The sequence below is a fragment of the Oxyura jamaicensis genome, chromosome 3 (genome assembly GCF_011077185.1).
Source record: "Oxyura jamaicensis isolate SHBP4307 breed ruddy duck chromosome 3, BPBGC_Ojam_1.0, whole genome shotgun sequence".
In the NCBI taxonomy this organism is placed as follows: Eukaryota; Metazoa; Chordata; class Aves; order Anseriformes; family Anatidae; genus Oxyura; species Oxyura jamaicensis.
In genome coordinates, this window is record NC_048895.1 from 52,293,267 (window position 1) to 52,313,334 (window position 20,068).

Below are 20,068 nucleotides of genomic sequence, written 5' to 3' on the forward strand. Positions count from 1 at the left end.
TCCCTCATTCTGTACCTCAGCCAGCAAATCCAGGAGTCCCTTGAAGTCACTGGAAAGTTTACATAGTTCATCCTCTGTCTTTTTGGCCTCCATATCAGTACATATCGATGTCAGAACAGCAAGTCTAGATTTCAGCCAGCTGTGATTTTCTCCTTGCTTGTTAATATGCTGCCTGATTTCCTATGGAAGAATCAAAATATATTTTCTTCAAGTAAATAAAATATATTAATGAGTGCTATTCATGGCATCAGTTCAAAGATTAGTGGTATAAACATACTATTTTTGTTCTTATCTTGAAACACTAGAAACATATATATTTTTTTTTTCTGCTCACAAACTCTATCTAATTCTGTTCCAATCAGTGGTTAGTTTTTTGCATTTGCTCCACAGACTTTACAGAACTACCTTCTATAAAATAGTAATAGATTATTTTTCCTCACAAAGTAGCATTTTTACCTATAGATGATGGATAGATAGTTGATATCACATATATATTTTTCATATATTGACCAAATTTTTTAGTTACAATTTAAATCTTAAATGCTAACTTTCTCAAACTTAAACACTATATGATATAAGGTTCTATGTATTTCTTCTTCAATTTTAATATATATATTTTTCAATCTTTTCATCTAGTAGTTATTTCATGTCTTTGTATCAATGCTGGTAAGAAGCTGTCAGCAGGTAAACTACATGAATAAATTAGACTCTCTGGAGCAGAAGCACCCATTTAACTAACAGTCTTTCTGCTTTATCAAGGTCACCCTAATTTTATTTCTCTGCACAGCTGGCCTTTACAAACTGTTCATGACTTTCACATGAAGTTTTATGTTATGTGATATTCCTATTTTAACTTCTAACATGTGGAGAAAAAAAAAAAAAAAAGGTTAAGGTAGTTTTGAAGGACTAGAAGGACTGAACCTTAAACTGTCCTACTATTTCTCTTACCATTCACCAATGCAAAAGGGAATGGTAGACTATCTCTGCCTCCCTTGTTACACTATTGTAGAAGAAAAGTTTTATTATAGAAGTTTTCCCTAAATGTTCTGTAAATGTAGGGCAATAACTTGATCCTTCAAAAATACCCAGTCCAGAAATTTTGGCTTTTCTTTGTACCGCACTTTTAACTGTACATGCAGCAGAATGAGGGGCAGGTACTTAGTGTACTTGCTTCTATATTTTGGATGGTCTGAATATACTGGTAAAGAGACCTGGCATTCTCCAAATTTCTAGAATTAGGAACTTATGCCATGATTTGTTGCACATTGAATTTTGTCCTGGGAATATTTTTAAGAATTCTAAGAATCAGTAGAACTTTATCCATGGTTTCCACACTAAAACAATTGCAATATTTCAGAGAACAGTTTTATTCAGAGACCCAATATCAATGAGTGTAGTTTAGTTAGAATATAACCAAGGGCTCACCCCCACAGATGATTTAAACTGCTCATATTTGGCAGTATCATTGACACTTTCCTTTATCTTCTTTAGTTCTCTTTCTGTTGATGAAATCCAATTTGCCAATTCAGAAAATCTGAAATAAAACATCACATAATGCGTTCAGCTCTGGGGTCCCCAATATAAGAAGGACATGGACCTATTGAACGAGTCCAGAGGAGGGCCATGAGGATGACAGGCTGGAGCACCTCTCCTATGAAAACAAGCTGAGGGAGTTGAGGTTGTTCAGCTTGGAGCAGAGAAGGCTCCAGGGAGACCTTATAGCAGCCTTCCAGTACCTAAAGGGCACCTAGAGGAAAGCTGGAGATGGACTCTTCATCAAAAAGTGTAGCAATAGGACTAGAGGTAATAGTTTTAAACTGAAAGAATGTAGATTTAGATTAGACATTAGAAAGAAGTACTTTACTCAGAGTGTGGTGAGGTACTGGAACAGGTTGCCCAGAGAATGCCCCATCACTGGAAGTGTTCAAGGCCAGGTTGGATGGGGCTTTGAGCAACATGATCTAGTGGGAGGTGTCCCTGCCCATGGCAGGGGGGATGGAATTATATGATTTTTAAGGTCCTTTCCAATCCAAAATATTCCGTGATTCTGTGATAATGCAAAGCAAGGAAAATGGACAATGATTACTACCATTAAATGGTAACCTCTTAAATTTAAGCTAATAATTATAAAACCCTCAAAACCCCACTACTGTCTGTGGGATCACTACATATAGTTATAGTTAGCTTGAAGTCAAGAACACAGTATTTAGCATTCTTTACATGGTACTGATCTGTAATGACATTTCAAGGAGTGATCACACAATGCACTACCAGACCCCCCTAGGAACTGGGCTGACACCTGTTCTTATAGCCCTTCCAGGTGTCTGAGTGCTCTGTTAGTTTTGCATATGTGCTGTCTATCTGGGATTTCAATTCCTTCAGGATTCGTTGGCTACTTTCCAATGTAGCCCTCACTGGATCAGAAACTGGAAGTTTTTGGCAGAGTTCCTCAATCCGTTGTAGTCTCTTCTCACACAGATGGTAAGATCCCTTGTCACCGAAGAACAGCTGATGGGAGACAAAGCATAAAATTCAATAATAATATACTTGACATAAATCACAAAGCATGTCTATATCTTTGCTGTAAACTGGTCATACATGCTCCTACTAAGCTTCTAGGTATTACCATGAAAGGATCGATTCCAAATGATTTTACTTATTTATTTATTTTATTAAAGGTCCAAAGCATTGAACTGATTCAGTTGTGCGCAGTATTTGGTGGCTTGAGTTAGTCAGATGTGTCTATCATTTATATTCAGATGTATTTCTATACATGCCCACTTGGTGGCGTACAGTTCATACCATGTGCTCCTCGATCATCCTTTCTTTGCCTTCTCTGGTTAGCACCTTGTTCTGACGAGCTAGTTCAGCTTTGCACTCCTCCACCGTGACCAGAAGCTTGTTTTTCTGCACTTCAATCTTCAAATGAATCAAATGATATGGAGCTTCTGTTTGAAGATCCTATATTCCCACAGGGGCAATAAACAAGCACAGAAATAAAACAATACACACATTCCCTCAGTGTGAAGTAATTGCAAATAAATTATCTAACAACTCCTAATATAGAAAACAAGGTGTCTAAGATATTTTAGATCTAGGATGTCTCTTAGAAAGATGATAAAGACATATGCTTGTGGGATACAGAATATGTATTTATAAGACACGTCTCAGAGATATCTTGGATCTTGACCAGATATACCAAGTACTTCCTGTTTAAAAATAATAAAAAATAATAGTGAACCTATATTCACACCTGCTTTTAGAGGTTCCTGTTTGTGTGCCAGTGAGAAACCACTCATTCTTCACTCCAACCTGCAACATGTTGTAACAGGCAAAAATTCTACAGCCTATGAGCAATGTTTATTCAGAGATTTTGGCAGAAGACTCAATGTAAATTGATAGTCTTTCTTGCAAATTTGCTTTCCTAAGGTTGGGAAAGTAATTGCAGTCATCCAACATCAGCATAAAGTAAGAAAAGCTAGTAGTTACGCTCAACAAATGTTAACACAGGTATCATTATGCCTGTACACAGGGGAAGAAATTAAGGTTTCATAATTGTTTTCTCTCATTTCCTGAATTTTGACCTCTTAAATTATCAGTGCTTTTTCAGGAGGGTATTTGTAGGTGTAGGTGTATCTAGTGTAGTAAAATACAGATTTTTCTCCAACTGTACAAGAAGTCAAAGAATACAACTATTTTATTTTTTTATTTATTGTAACCTATATTCAGCATATAGGTCATGCAGAAAATTTCCCAAGTTCAGACTTAGAATGTCCAGAGAAATCATTCAATGTCACTAACCTTCCACTGCCTATGGAGTTTCCTCACAGCTTCCTGCAGGCTGTGTTGCTCTTGTTCAGGAAGGATGTCAGTAAGTTCATCGCAAGCTTTCAGGAAGGCATTTAGGACTCTCTGATCCAACTGGTTAAAGAATTCCTGAGTTTGAAGTGAAGGGTGAAAAGTCAGATGACAAACCTGGTTATTGATATGATAATCTGCTAGCATGATGTTCCTTAACATACACTGTAAGTTTCAATGTCACATCTGTTGCATTGAAGAAGTAGAGTTTGAACTAAGGAAAACTTTATCTATTTATAGTCCAGCAAATTAATTTATTCTGGGGCATCCAGACAGTATATTGATATGGTATTTTAACTAGAATAGTTTTTAAAGCCACATGTGTAAGTAATCGTTATAATACACAAACAAATATTCATCTGACAACTCAGCAGTGGATGTGTGAGCCTGTCGAAACACAGAATAATGCTCTCTCTCCAAACAGTTCTATAGGCAAAACCAACCTTCATGTCTAAGGGGTTCTTCTCTCTGCACTTTCTGGTTGCTTACATTCACCAATAAGAGGTGAATATATATATATACACATATACATATATATATGTATATATATATTTCCAATCTTGACATTGACCAGGTCCATATCACTTCAAAATATGGAAGAAATCTATGTCAATTTAAAAATTAAACAGGTTTTTCACTTGTATGTCATGCACTTAAAGATTTCCATAAGGAAAATTAGAGAATGTACTCACACTATGCTTCCTGAGAAGTTCTTCAGGATTTCCTTTTTCTTTTAAGCAACAATTGGCAATCTGTATAACTTTCTCCAGTTCTGCTCTAGACTCCTCAAATTTCTTCATCAAACGGCTATTTGCTTCTATGTTTTTTCTCCACTCACCAGCTTTCCTGACCATATTCTGAGGTATAAACAAACAAAATTAATTGGCACTTTTTCACAGCTTTTTATTTACCCTTTTACCATAATCTTACCTAAAATGCATTTGATTGGTGTCACTCTGTCAAATACATTTCATTCATGGCTGGTCCTCTTCTCCCTTTCATGTTCCCATTTTCCCAGTTTTTAATACCTATACAAAGACTCACCCTAATGTCATCCTCGGTTCAATTAAAAATGTATAGTTATTCAATACGAATGTCTGTGATACTTTCAGAATGCCTAAGCCATTTGGCTAACATTTATTTCCCAAAGACTGCTTTCAAATGTAAAACAGCGGTTGATTTGTTTTAATGTATTTCTCCCTTTATCAGACTACCAGCTTCCGCACCAACCCCTGATTAAAAAATGAGGGTATGCGATAGAAGGGGATAAACACATAAACATGGTTTAACCTATGGATCCAACCAGTTCCATGCTACAGATCTGACCTGGAGGTTTGAATAATAATCACTCCAGTAGGACACATGTCAAACCATGTAAAAGGCTGCTTAAAAGAGACATTTTTTGTTGCTTAGTTTATACTGTTGTTTTGAAACCGTAGTCACACTTTTTATTATTCTGCCTTGCATTCTGTCCTGGTGCACTACATTATCCAGCAGTTATAATCCATAAATAATAAATGTTAACAGGACAAATGAACAGTTCACCAGTTCAGCTGCACCAAGGTAATTCCAACAATTTGTACTAACCACAAACTTTACTATCCTCACTGATTAATAACCCCAGTGTAAAGGAATTACAGTGGTTTTACCCAATGATCTAATCAAATATGTAGTTTTCAATTTAAACATCTTGCTAAGCCTTTTTAAAGGTTCCAGATAAAGTTGTGTAAAATAATATCATATAGGAATGTAGTCTTTACACGAGAAAAGGCAAATTTCCAGATCCATAAATATGTTCTTGCCCAGAGATAAATCACCGTCCATCCTTATAGAAAGAGAATAATTAATGTTTAAACATGGTAAATTTATCAACACAATTGTATCTGCCTCTGTAAACATAAACATAACTTAAATAGATGATTTCTAAATGATAAATCGTAAACTACAGATCTTTAAGTAGAAGCAACAAAATACAATATAAATTTTGAAATCCACCTCTCAGGTGCAACTCTTTACTGACAGATGATTGTCTGCAGCTTGAAATTCACTTTAGATAGCCTTACACAACAATACATTACAACAATTACAACATTAATTGCCTGAAAATAAATCTAATAGCACCCATCATCTGGAGAACTTCACCCAAGAAAATGTTTGAGTTCATGACAGACTGGGGCTAAGTAGCCCTGAAAATATAAATATTACTAATAACATAGTAATGTTCTAATAATTCTAATAATAGTGTTCTAATAATTCTAATAAGAATTCTAAAGCTAAAGTGGATTCTAGCCCTAAGTGCATTTTTACATTAACAAATACAAATTCTGATTTTATCTTCAGGATCCACTGCATTTTCTGATGAAATACAAAGCCCCAGACCAACAGCAGCAATTGCAAATCTTTCTGTATTCCATGCTTTATGTGAAAGTGAATGAGTGGGAATATAGGAGTAAATAATTAGTCAAGATAAGAAAGTCAGGAGAAACAAAAAAATGGTTCAGAGCTAGTGGGTGGATTCTCAATTGCTTGTTTCAAAGGAGCTTGAGATGTGAAAATACTCCTTAAATCCCAGGTTTCTCAAGAGGCCCGAGGCAGGCTGACCTTTGACTAACTGCATGGAGAAGATGACCCTTATTCCCCTGACCACTTGTTACCTACAGAGCTACACAGCAATTAAATGGAGATATGGCAGGATGAATCAGCTGCATATGAAGAAGATTTCAAAAATACGCACCAAGGTGTTACATAAGTACCTGAAAAGTAATCTGAACTTGTGTGACTTTCTTCTGAAATGTTGACTGATGAAAATGCTGCAACGCTTCACTAGAAGCCACACACTGCAGGATACTCTGACTATTTCTCTCAATGAGGGACAAAGCTTTCTTGCAGTTTTCTTGATAAGCTACCAAATCCTGAAAGAAAGAAACATATATCCACCCTGGCCAGGAATAAAGGAGAGAAAAGTTTCGCAAAATAACAAGATGTTTTTTAACAACAAGAATAGAAGGGACAAGGTCAAAGCACCACAAAAAAGAGCAAACAAAAAACAGCATACAGAAAATGTTAGACGGAATGAAAAACAGAGTTCTAGGTATATGTAAAATAAACAAACAAAACAAAATAAAACAAACAACAACAAAAAGCATAGACGTGCCAAAACCATTTGCATAGCTTTGTAGAATACAGGTCAGTCCATAAATCTGTGACTTAATTTTATGTGATGTCTGTAAATTACAATTCTAATTTTGCAGTGAAAATAGACATCAGAATGATGACTCTAAATAGCAGACTGATCTTGTCTTTCAACAAATTAACCTTTCCTGTCAGCAGCCTTAATATAAATGAGAAGATTTCACTTACTTGATGCCAAAAAACTGCAGAAGAAACATGAAATTTTATGGTGACATTCTGAGTCTGGGCAACATCAGGAAAGAGGAAAAGAGTACTCAGACTGCGTCTTAGCCAGCAGACTGGACTCATGACTTACATTGTGTTCATGTGCCGAAGAGGACTCTTGTGATTGAACAGTCAGGCTCACTAGGTCATTTATTTTACCCAAGTACAACCAAAGCTTGAAATCACTGGAAAAGAAGACTTTTCCAGTTTTCTCGTTGACTTATGCCAATCTCTCCACATTGCAGGCTTAAGTATTTTTTATGTATATACATACATAAAGCACACTAATGTAAACATATAATACATAGTATATACAATATTATACATTATATAATATATATAATATAATGTTATATAACATATATTACAAATCATATATTATTTAATATATGATAGAATATATAATATATATAATATACATATATATATATGATATTTACATTTCTAACATTTCAGTCCTATTTCTACAACAAAGGTCTCATATTTGCATCTTGCATTGAGAAACCATGGGTTCTAGTGGGGGAACATAGTTTTCAATCATTGTATGTTTATGCCTAGCTGACTTTAGGATAGGTTATGTTTATTGCCTGAATATGAAGAAACATTTGGGCAGCTGACCAAATTAAAATTAAAAATCTTAGTAATTGAATTGTACATATAGAAAATGAAATAGAGGAAGCAAATCCTGTTTTAAAGCAAGTTGTTTTATAAACTTACTTGAGCTTTTTGTTTAAGAAGTGTTGTAGGCTGTGTTTCAGGATCTTGAATAGAAATTATTTCATTGACTTTTTCAAGAGATTCATAAAAATTTGTTATTTGTTTCTCCAGTTCTTCCAGTGGAGACAGCAGATGCTGACTTTCATAGAGCAGGGCACAGGAATACTCTTTAACCTTTTGGTCATTGTAAAGAAAAATAATTATTAAGGAGGTAATAAAATTCAATAAACAGTAGCTTCATTTACACGTAAATTTATATAGTTGGTAACTGTCTCTTTTAAGATCAATCCCAGTACTGCATTACTTTAAAAATAAATATATAAATACATAAATAAATAAAATAAATTTAAAGATGGTAGTCTCAAGGTCTGAAAGAAATATTTTCTCTACCATTAATTCACTCCATTGTTACTACAGACCTACATTTGCTCAAATGCATATTCCTTGCATTGCATTCCTTGCAATGCATATTGCTCAAATGCATATTCCTTGCAAAAAATATTGCATTTTTTTATTTCTTTTTCCCCTTCTCATGCAGCTTACTGGTTACTAGTTCAGCAGTTAACACCATGTATAGTAGAAAAAGGTATTCTGCAACCTTGTTTATCTGCTCTTTGATCCTTGTCAAAGTTGCAAGCATTTCATGTACTTCCTCTTGGGAAACTTCTTTTGTAACAAGTTGTGCTGTTCTTGTGACCATTTTGTATTGAGCTTCCATGGCAGGCAATTTCTGTTTAATATTCTGTAACAAAAGTTTCATGAAATTTTTCAACAACAGTATTCATGCATTCATGGGAGATACAAGCCTATGTGATGTGAGATATACATTCCAATTTACATTCCAATTTTTGTCCTGTCTGACTTTGTGAAGCTTGAATCGTAATTCAAATGCATGCAAAATGTGCCAAAGGGTATCAGATCAGCTCACCCAGATGTGATTTGAAACTAAACAAACAAATATCCAGATGGACGGTGTTTTGGAAGTGTGCTCTAGAAACATCACCCATAGAATACAAGGATTTAGATTAGCCATAGGAGAAACTATACAAAATTAACAGTAGTGAAGAAGAGTAATAATGGAAATGCATGCTAATATAATTCTATGCTTTATCCTCAGAATTAGTTACATGCCTCTCTTTTATAAAAGGGAAAGAAAAGAATGGAAGGAAGACACTTACTTCTAAGTCTTGTACAAACGTCTTGACATCTAGGAAGGACACTTCTACAGGTGCTGAAAGTTTTCTATTGCTTTCATCAACAAAGGATGTCAAGCTGTCAACACCATCCAGGTATTCCTTCCGCATTTTGTCCAGTTCATCTGCTCGAGCATACTAGTGTAATAATAGTGTAAAGTAAAAAGAAAGAAATAAACTTATCCAAATGACATACATGGCTACTAAATAATTACTTGAGAAAATTAACATGTTTTCAGAGCAATTATTTTCTAGAAAAATTGCATTCAATAAACTATGAAGTAATGGAAAATATTCTAAGGGTTTGATTTATTTTCAGCAGCGCTGATGCTAAGAAGAACATTCAAATTAGAGTTCAGCCTTTTTTAAGGTTTGGATTTTTCCAAGAATTCCAAACTCTCATTGGTTTCTAACCTAGAATCAATTTCTCTATTAATTTCTCATTACCTACAGTGCCAATTTTGAAAGTTCAGCAACGTGAAATAATACAAAAAGTCCAGCAAAGCTGAAAGAGAAGGGAAAGTCCACTAAAATCTGCTGGCTGGAAGAAGGGAGAACACAGGAAGTGTTACAAGGAAGAAAGCACTGTATAATGGAAGTGGGGACAGTCTATGCTTTCACAGACAGTATGTGAAAGACGTAAGAGAAGAAACATTTCTCTGGGCATTACAGCTCCACAATGAATCACCCTAAACATTATTAACAAATAAAAGTTGACAACATTCTAGTTTGGAAAAGTTACAATAAAAAAATTATGCACTCAAAATCTGCTTTTCCATTTAACTTGACTGCAATGGAACTAATCATGCCAATTAAAAAAGCAGATTCAATGTCTTCAAACAGGCAACTGCCAATTGAAGGCTGCTGAAAGGGAAAAATACCATTAGATGTATATCGATAATAAGTAAAAATATTTTATATTGTGTTTATAAAGGTGTGAAACACTTGTGCATAATTTTATCTTCTCTTGTGCCTTTTAATAAGAACATAAAAACAACGTTTATCTTCCAAACATTTGAATCTCTTTCATGAGACAGATTTGTATTTTTAGTTTTAGTTTTTAAATTTGCTCTAAGTACCTCCTGGTTCATGAGATGGAACTAATGTCTGACTGATTAGGGAAAAACATTTAGCTAACTAATTTGCATTGCACCTGCTTATGGTTATAGTACAGTGATTGAACACAACTTCCATTAAAGGGTAATAAAAATATGCACTTTCTACATTTTCCCTATTTAGTTTTAAAGAGCTTGCAATAACAATGGCCATGTAAAACCAATCATTTTCTTAAAAGAAAGTAGAATTATGCATGAATAACAAACACTGTATTATGACAGTAAAGAAGAAATAAAGGCTATATCAGCTGAAAATGTCTAAAAATAAAAACAAAAATTTTTATAACCCAAAAGAGAAACAAGACCAACGCCCCAATAGCAGTAAACTACTGGCACGGTTTAATTTCATATTTAAATGACTATGAAAATTTAGGCACATTAGTAAGCTGTTATATAGTCCTGATAGTGGGGCAAATCTGTCTTGCTGGCATGGAATTTACAAAGTAAACATTTAAATGTAACAACAGCAAAACCACATACTTGCTTAACTTGCATAAACAACTCTCTCCATCTTCCATTTAGTAACAGAAGTTGCTGTTTAAGGTCTCTGGAAATGGCCTCATCACATGTTTCAATCAGAAAATTACCAGCATCATTCATGGCTGTATGCTGTTGGATCCAGTGAGGTAAGTGCCGGAAAAAATCCTGAAGAAAAAAATAAAAGCACATTCTTAAACCTTTGCAAATAACATTTACCTTAAACCATTAAACTAAATGTTAGCCACCCATTAATGGTTTGATAAAATATTTTGAAAAATCATTCCTAAAACACTTTATATTGGATATGTCATAATATAATTTTGAACTGTTTGAAGACAGCCTGCTATATTAAAAATTGCTACTAGTTCACTGAAACTTTACAGTTATACTTGTCAGAACTTATTCACATGTAAAAACATTTCTGATACAATTGCATTTTTGATACAACCGAAAATTTTTATACTGCTTAAAATTGTTGAAGATAGAGTAGAACAACAAAGTGTTTTAAATTCTCAAAGATGAGATCAGTAAAGAGTACAGATACTCTCTACTGATGTATCAGTGAATAATCATTGTTTTTTAGTAAGCTAAATGTGCAGTTTGAATCTTCTATATGTTGCAGAACACAGCCTTTGCTTTGTGCCAAGACTGTCCTTTGTGAGCACAGCCAAAACTAATTAAATCTACTGAATCTGGCACTGTCCAGTTCTCCTTATTAGGAGACAGGAGAAGTGTCCTGGTCAGCCTTATTAAAGGTCAAGAAGGAATGAGAAGATGTAGCAAACTACTCAAGTCCTTGGATCTATCAATGAATCCACTAAAATTTCCAGCCTGAACCTCTCTCTCATATGACATTTTAAAAAACAACCTAAGGAATGCAAAAGTATATACCATATTTCATAATCTACAAAATAGACAAATAGAGATGGTATTAGTTCATACCTTTTTAGAATGTTCAGGCTGATTAAGCATTTTTTCAGCATCCTCCAACCAGGCTTGCAGACCTGCCACAGTGCTGCTGTATCTGTCCCAATTAGCAATTACTTCTTCCAGCATGCTTCTTACACTTCTCACCTCTACTGAGAGGTTCCTCCACTGTGCTGTTGTTTCATTCATGAATTTCATCACATTCTCAACTTCTTCCGCTGACATACAGGAATGAAATCAATTATTTAAGTTTATTATTAAGCTTCTGTGAAGCTTAATTTTGTTCTACACTTATCCATTCTCATCAGGGAATTATATTTTACTAAAACTGCTGTTTCAGAAGGCTTATACACGTATGCTCAGTTGATAGCCCAATTTTTAGTACAAAATTACTATTGAAAAATGAGCCATGTGAATTAAAGACAGAGGAAAGTACATAAAATGAGTGCCATATTTGCATAGAAACACTGCATATTCAGTGTGATGTTCATTTCTAATCTGTAGTAAAAGAAATCAAGAGAGAAAATTAATTTAAAAATAAAGTAGTAGAGATGTGTGATGTAAAAACAAATTATGCCTTTATACAAAACTACTGAATGAAATGGAACTTCCTACTACTATCTTTAAAAAAAAATGCTAATTTTTGCCACTTACTTTTTAATATTTTCTTCACTGCAAGAAAGATACATGTCCTTATTCCAGAAGGAAAAACAGAGATAAGAAAAAGAATCCATGCAAATCCTGAGACTTCACAGAATACACAGAATTTGCTACTGGATTTTTCATACTATTGAGTAAATCTATTAATTTTTATTATTTGCAAGAATATCCTGTCAGTAAAATTTGAGTATCACCATCAATTTTAAATTTCACAACAAAGATATCAATTTTCTCTGCAAATATGCTAGCCATTTTAACAGGTGCAACAGTCTTCCACAGATGTTACTGTGTTATTATCTCAGCAGAGACTAAAGCGATATCATGTCTACCTAGGTCAAATATTGCCTTCATACATTCTCACTGAACCAAGCACTGCTGTTCAGAAATTACAGGAGGTATTGGTTCAGTCAGCTACACCTGTTTCTCATGTACACCCGTACTTGAGCTATCATTTGTAACTTTAACTTATAACTTTTAACTTATAACTTTTAACTTATAACTTTTCACAGTTGATGAAGAATCTTCTTAAATCAGGGGATACTTTTGCTACTGTGACAACTTTGGGATCAGCTCTCTGTCTGTGTTTTTCTATTAAATGAAGCCTTGCCAGGGAGTGTCCCCAGGCACCAGAATGTGATTTTCCCTACTGATAATTGGTTCTCTGGCACACTACTGGGCTCAGATCTACTATATTCAAAGAATCTATAAATCAGGATGGACCATGAACTTATCCCATTAGGAATTCTGAACATGACAATGCCCTTCTGGACATTCAGAAAGTTGAATAGCAGGAGGGCAGGCTACTGTCTACCAGCTGGCCTCACGCTAGAGAAAATGAAAAATTGGTAGAGGCTGTAGCCTCTCTGGTGGACTGCAGCCGCTATACAGCTCTATGCATTAAAGAAACAAATATTAAGCTATATTTTTAGAAGATATTTATGTCTGAAGAGATTAAAATGGCATTCCCACAACAACAACAGAAACATAGGCATTTACCTGAGCCATTTGCTTTGGCATACATTTCAGCTGCTCTTTTCAAGATCTGGTATGTAACTTCATATTGCTCAAAAAACTTACTATTTTCAATAACAGACTGAAAAAACAAACAAACAAACAAACAAAAAACAGATAAAATAAAGATAGATATTAAAAATATGTTCCCTGAAATCACACCAGGACAGCAATGACATCTTTTAACTTCATTATTCCTCTATTCATTTATAAAATAGCATATAAATTTCATCTTTTAAAATTAATGGTACAGCAGAGTATCCCGTCAAACTTCAGTTTATTTACTTTGCATTTGGAAAGAATATTTAATATGTTCTTTGTTAATCTGCTAGTTGATCACTTGCTGAAAGTCCTAGCATATGTTACATGGAATATTTCACTTGGAGGATGATGAGGCACCAGAACAGGTTACCCAGAGAGGCTGAGGACACTCTATCCCAAGACCAGGTTAGATGAGGCCCTGAGCAATCTGATCTTGTGGGTGGTATCCCTGCCTATGGCAGGGGGGTTGGAACTAGATGGTCTTTGAAGTCCCTTCCAACCCAAGCCTTTCTATATATTCTATATACAGAAAGTGAACAAATAAACATTATGTAATGAGTGGAATCATTTTAATTAATGAAAAATTTCCTCCCTATAAGAAGGTTATTACAAAAATCAAATCTAGTTAAGCATTAAAAATGGTTACTGACAGATTTCAGTTCAAGAATTAAAATACATTTGACTGATTCTTCAGTTTTCTTTTACCTTCTTTTTTTAAAATGGTAAAAATATAGTTAAGGAAATATATGTTTCCAAAATGAAAAAAAAAAAAAAAAAAAACACTTTTCCAAAGTGCAAAACACTTTTCCAAAGTGAAAAACAGTCCTTTTCCTTTGTGAGTGGTGTTTCCAATATGTAATGTGTTACAGAGCAATTAATAATTTATATGGAAATGTTTTGGTCACAATGTTATGCCTCTTTATTTCTGCCAAATGGCAACTTTTTTTTTGTTTTTAATGTGTCTTTCAGAAAAGTCACTTTATTTAAATGCTCTGTATAATTATATATCTATGTTGTGCAAATGTATCTTTTGATACAAAGATACACTGTATCTTGCATTACTTTTTATAAGGCTTTTACATTGCCTTACCTAATGTACTTATCTAGTGTTTTTGAATGGTTCTATAACCTATACTACCTGTTGTGTCTCTAGTTACAGATCTACACATTAAGGCAAACACATCTCTAATATCTGTATACAAGTTTTGGAATGTCACTTCTATGTGTACTACTATAATTTTGGTAATACCAGGTCTCAATGATCAATGAAAAAATTTCCAAGGTCAATGTACTTTGAAGAGAAAAGTTAGGTCTTGTATTCATCAGCCCACATAATAGAAATTGGATAAACAGTTTTAAAAATGAACTCACTAGACAAAATATATCTAAAAATCTTCTATTTTAAAACCTTTTACAGTTGCTATGTCAAATCACCACAGTTATCTAGCAGGCAATTTTAAAATGTGTTTATAACCAAGGAAACTAGAAGTCAAGAACAGACGGATTTTTTTCCCTTTTTTATATATATATATATATAAATCTGTCAAATATAAAGAATTGCATGCTTTACCACAAATTATTTGACAAATTCCTGAATTTTCACTTTTGTTAAATCCATATTTACCCTGAACCAAAAGCTATTCTTCATATGAGAAAGTGAAGGATGGTACCAAATTATTTATGCAATACTAATCACAAGAGCAATTACAAATATAATCAGAAGTTAAATATATGTGTTTTGCCAAGTAATAATTTCTCCCATCTGACAAGATTCCTTAAAGAAAATATCTAGCTTTTCCCAAATCCATACAGCATCTGGTGCTACAAACCTTCTAATAAACTTATGGCAAAAAACATTGCAACGGGTTAGTCCACAGATAGCTGTATCCAGTATTTCCACTGCAGCTGACACTTTGGTACAATATATTCTTAAAGATGATGGTGTACAGTCTATGCTGAACTTTACTTCTGCTACATGACACACAGGTGAAAAGAAGATGGGTTAAAGTAGCAATGTACACTTTCATTTTTAAGGTACAGAACATAAATATTTTCCAGGTGTGTGTTATATCTAAATCTTAAATATGCATGCTCCTAGAATGCCAACATTGCTCAGTCTGCTTTGTCAGACAACATACTTATTTTTTGATTGTCTACTAATATAGTCACTGAAGGCACTGACTATGGCTTTCCTAACTAAGATTCCTATTTAAATCAAAGAGTAATACTCAGCTTTTGCTCCTAGAAACTTGCTCTCAGTTAAGCCAAAGCAAATAGTCTTTTTCCATCATAGGACACATGGAAGCAAACAGAACTGAAGGCTACCAAGAATGAAACTGAGCTCTATCTTCTTGTCCCAGTTTCCTCATTTTGATGTGATAGTTTCATAAATCATGCAAGGAAGCATTTTCTTTTCCCAATTGACCAACTCAGATTAGTGGTCTGAAAGCACAGGAATAATTGAGCTAATCACAACATACAAATAAACCACTTAATATTTATTTTAAATCTAAAAATAAGTGATATAAAATAATAATCCAAAAGTTAAGCTATCCACTCCCTCATTGATACCCTTTACCTTTGATACCTTGATCCCTTTAGCAGTCTTTGAGACAACCTTACAAAGCATACATATGGACAATTAACACCTAGCTCTTGAACATCATTCTAGCAAACTATGTTATTGTAAATGATCATCTGAATATTTTCCTGCTTTTCTAAAATGAGAGTTAGCCTGTTTTTTTAGTGTCTCTAATTGCTAAAGCTTAAACTTAGGGAAAAGTATGAATAGCCTTCAGTTCTCACATTGTAAGAGGAAATTTAAATTTGAAGTTTGTTTCCAATACAATAAAAACTGTCAGGCTATATGGGCACCAGTAACTTTCTCTACAGTATCGTGGCTCTGAAAGCTTCAATAACTGTATGAATTCTTTCCAAACTGAATTTTCCTGTGCAATTTTCCTCATATGTTTTCCTCATGTGATAGAAGGGGAAAAATATTTATTCCAGACCTGCTTTTGAAAGAATCCCTCACACCCTAATGTAGAAGTGCAAGTGGTGGCACCATCTTACCTGCCATTTGATAATGTGAATTAATTTCTAACAAAGGGATCATATCAATGAGAACTTGTAAGTCAATAGCCTCTGTTTCTTAACATGATATATCAGTGATGCAGAGCTGGAGCAATCTCTTGCAGAACAAAAATAAAGTAACAGGTTTAACATACTACTGTAGAGCAGAAATGGAAAAACTGTTCCTTGAAATAATAAAATGACTCCAATACAAGTATAATACATTCAACAAATACAGAGACAAATTATTATTTTTTCCTCATTTGGAGGACATTAAGAATAATTGTAATGTGAAGGACTTCACTCCAAGAACCTCCTCAATGCTGCACTAAATTCTTATGTAGGCACAATAAAGCGCATCTATGCTATTGTAAAATTAGATGAAATTAAGTTCTCTTAAATTTTTATTTAAAGTAAAAATATAGGATTTGGAAGTTCCTGATATGCTTGGTAAGCTGGATGGTCAGACAGCAGTTGGGATATTATTTCTGGTTTTGAGAAGATTATGTAAAAAGTATGATTTTCATTTTTAGCATTTTGTTTAAGGCTCCTTCAGGGGATGACAGATACACGTCTGAAAAGATATTCATATAAATGCAGTCAAAGTTGATGACTGGCAAGTCTCATTTCTTTTTATTATTATTATTATTAAATTCAAACAATCTTTGAAGAGAATATTTCAAATATAATAACAAAAATACACCCCCCAACTTACAATATAATTTTGAAGTAGTAGTTCCACTGACTCTCGCCTTCCATATTTGATAATCCATGATTTTAACTTTGACTCTGCAAGAACTAAGAGTGACAGTAGACGGTACTTCAGTTCCAGAAACTCCATTTTCAACAGATGGAGCTCAGATGAAGAGACAACAAAATTAAACCTGGAAAATGAATCATACTGTAGTAAAATACATCAATATTTTTTTTTTCTTCTTTCAGGACAGACTGAAAGCTTCACTTACAGTTCAGATATTTTTCACCTAATTCAGAATCTACTGACATTTAATTATATATGATGATCGTTCTGATAGCTGCTTTTGAATGGCAAATGAATTATAATCATATATATTCATATAAATCATCAGTTTACATTTATTACTAAGTTTTGCAAAGTCATTTTGCTTTTTTCTTACATTCATCCTGATTGCTGTTACATAACATTTCTTCCAGGAGCAAGTAACTCCAGGATCAATTAAAAAAAAAAAATAAAAAAAAAATATTCCCTTTCAAAACACTTAGCTTCTGCTAATTCTCATCAATCATCAATGCACCAAGCTTTTCAGCATATTTTTATTTATATTCTGAGAGGGTTTTCCTTTCCAATTTTTTCATGCCTGCCACTAAGACACATAATTAGACAGCAGTTTTTACATAAACAGGTTAAAAAGCAAACAGGTCTCCTTTATTTCACAGAGGGTTTTCATTTCAGATTGAAAGCCTTACCTGTCTGCCATATCCTCTAATTGGTCAGGTGGAACAGGTACTCCATTAACAGACCTGGCCCTGTGGATCTCATGGAATGTCTTTTTGTGACCTTCTATATTTTTCAGTAGATCCTGTTTTTAAGGAGAGAGAGCAAGACTCAGAGTGAGAGAAGAAGGGGTGGAGGGGAAGAGGGAGAAAGAGAAGGCTCACGGTAGGCTATCTAATAAGCACAATTTGAAGCCTGCACCGATGACTCAATGTAGTTAACTATTTGATCATGCTCTCACATTTGCATGCAATGTTATGCCTACCCTAAAACCATTTACACCAACTTGAACATTTACATAGGAAATACCCTTATTAAATGCTCTGTTAAAGCTATGTCTAACAATTAAGGAATATTTTAAAACAGAGAATACACTGCAATGATTTAACAAACAAGAACTCTTAACTGTATTAAATAATGCCTGAAATGCAGCATGAAAATACCCTAATACAACTACTTTATAATCCTGCTAAATTTACTGTTTACATCTTTATAGCAGATACTAACCTTTATTAAGTATGATTCAAATATTCAGCAACTAATCTACTCCTCTATATACCGGCTGAAGATCCAGAGCTCCTTATGTAAGTACATATTCAGTATTTAGTGAACTTCTCATTCTCTCAGCATCAAAGGATTTCAGAATTGTTCTCTCTATATTACACAAATGAATGCAAAATGTGGTACCCGACCAGTATTTCTGTGATAAGGATTGTACCGGCAAAAACCTTACAGCAGAGCACATTTCAACTGTAACTAAGCAACACCGCTTCAAACGGTTTCCTGGAGATTACATATTAAAATGAATGACTGGCAGTAGTCTTTGAAGAGATACCATAACAATAACACGTAAATTCCCCAGTGGCTGAGAGGACACAAAGCAGTGGATATTTTTTCTGCAAACAGGAAGCTCTTGGCACAAAGTGCTCAGAAGCCTATTAGCAAAAGGTAATCATAAAAATTTCCCCCCTATCTCCCGTGGGAACAAAGTGCAAGCTCATGTATTGATCCTATCTACTTGCTCAGATCACCACATGGTGATCACCATAATTCCCATCAATCCATCTATGTTTTCATTCATTTCCACTTCAGTCAAAACCTCATTGTGAAATAAAGTGAATCTGACTTTCTCAAATGCAGGTGATGCACTGATTTTACCATGCGGAAAACTCCACTGAGGCTATCCTGTAGCTTACTGTCATGTAGAGGACTGACTGGGAAGATGCATCTCATCTAGCTGCATTGGAGACCTTGCCAGACAAAGAGGGATGCCCCTAACATGCACTCGTAAGTGAAAATAAAACCCATCAGTTTCCACCCAAAATCAACTGGAAGTCCAAGAAAACTTTTACACATCAAGATAAATCCTGCTCTGCAAAATAACCCACAACATAGAATCATTAAGGTTGGAAAAGATCTTCAAGATCATCTGGTACAACCATCAGTCTACTACCAATGTCACCCACTAAACCATGTCCCTAAGCACCCAGGTCCAACCTTTGCTTGAACACCCCCATGGGCCAGTGATGCCACCACTTCCCTTGGCAAACCCATTCCAATGCCTCACCACTCTTTCTGAGGAGAAATAAACTTAAACGCTTGCATAATTCCTTGAAGGTTTGTCTAAGTAAGCTGATGCCTTTTGTATTAACTTCCAAATGGCTATAAGCCATAAAGTTCACTAAAATAAGCAATATCAGATGAGAGAGAGGAGAGATATAGAGAAGGTGAAGTTATCTGAACAAAGGCATAACAAACAAAACCCCAAAACTTCCTAAAGAACAGTGACTGAAGGAAAAAAAAAAAAAAAAAAAAAAAAAAGCTAATGTTTTTCTGGTATTATCCAGTAGCACACCAGGATTCAATAATATAAATTTGAGTGATTAAAAAAACCCAGGGGCTGATGCAATTATACATGTTTATGTTGAAGTTTCCCCCACCTCATTCTCATTGGAAAAGGCCCCTGAAACAGACTAATCTGTTTTTTTGTTTTGTTTGTTTGAGTAGAAATTCCTCTCCACAGTATTTCTGATGCAAAGAAAATAGTTTAGTACATTTTTTTTTTCTGTTTCTTATGAATGTATCAAAATAAGGTTTATAGTATTCACATTATGCAAACAAAC

At 34.3% G+C, this 20,068-nt stretch overlaps 1 protein-coding gene across 13 annotated transcripts in view; it reads right to left on the reverse strand.

Annotated features, from left to right (window-relative positions):
- Nucleotides 1-20,068, reverse strand: part of SYNE1 (spectrin repeat containing nuclear envelope protein 1) — a 301,148-nt gene that overhangs the window by 201,347 nt on the left and 79,733 nt on the right. For 12 of the 13 annotated variants that reach the window (XM_035322952.1, XM_035322962.1, XM_035322953.1 and 9 more), the window contains 15 exons: nucleotides 17,918-18,030; nucleotides 17,187-17,355; nucleotides 13,343-13,439; nucleotides 11,702-11,904; nucleotides 10,760-10,924; nucleotides 9,150-9,302; nucleotides 8,570-8,713; nucleotides 7,972-8,145; nucleotides 6,612-6,770; nucleotides 4,551-4,715; nucleotides 3,802-3,936; nucleotides 2,803-2,961; nucleotides 2,300-2,508; nucleotides 1,426-1,534; nucleotides 16-180 (listed from right to left, as the gene is read on the reverse strand). In XM_035322952.1, the coding sequence (XP_035178843.1) occupies nucleotides 16-180; nucleotides 1,426-1,534; nucleotides 2,300-2,508; nucleotides 2,803-2,961; nucleotides 3,802-3,936; nucleotides 4,551-4,715; nucleotides 6,612-6,770; nucleotides 7,972-8,145; nucleotides 8,570-8,713; nucleotides 9,150-9,302; nucleotides 10,760-10,924; nucleotides 11,702-11,904; nucleotides 13,343-13,439; nucleotides 17,187-17,355; nucleotides 17,918-18,030 (2,319 nt within the window). Of the gene's footprint in view, nucleotides 1-15; nucleotides 181-1,425; nucleotides 1,535-2,299; nucleotides 2,509-2,802; nucleotides 2,962-3,801; nucleotides 3,937-4,550; nucleotides 4,716-6,611; nucleotides 6,771-7,971; nucleotides 8,146-8,569; nucleotides 8,714-9,149; nucleotides 9,303-10,759; nucleotides 10,925-11,701; nucleotides 11,905-13,342; nucleotides 13,440-17,186; nucleotides 17,356-17,917; nucleotides 18,031-18,452; nucleotides 18,673-20,068 lie in introns of those variants that run through there. The other variant, XM_035322960.1, reaches the window with a different exon arrangement.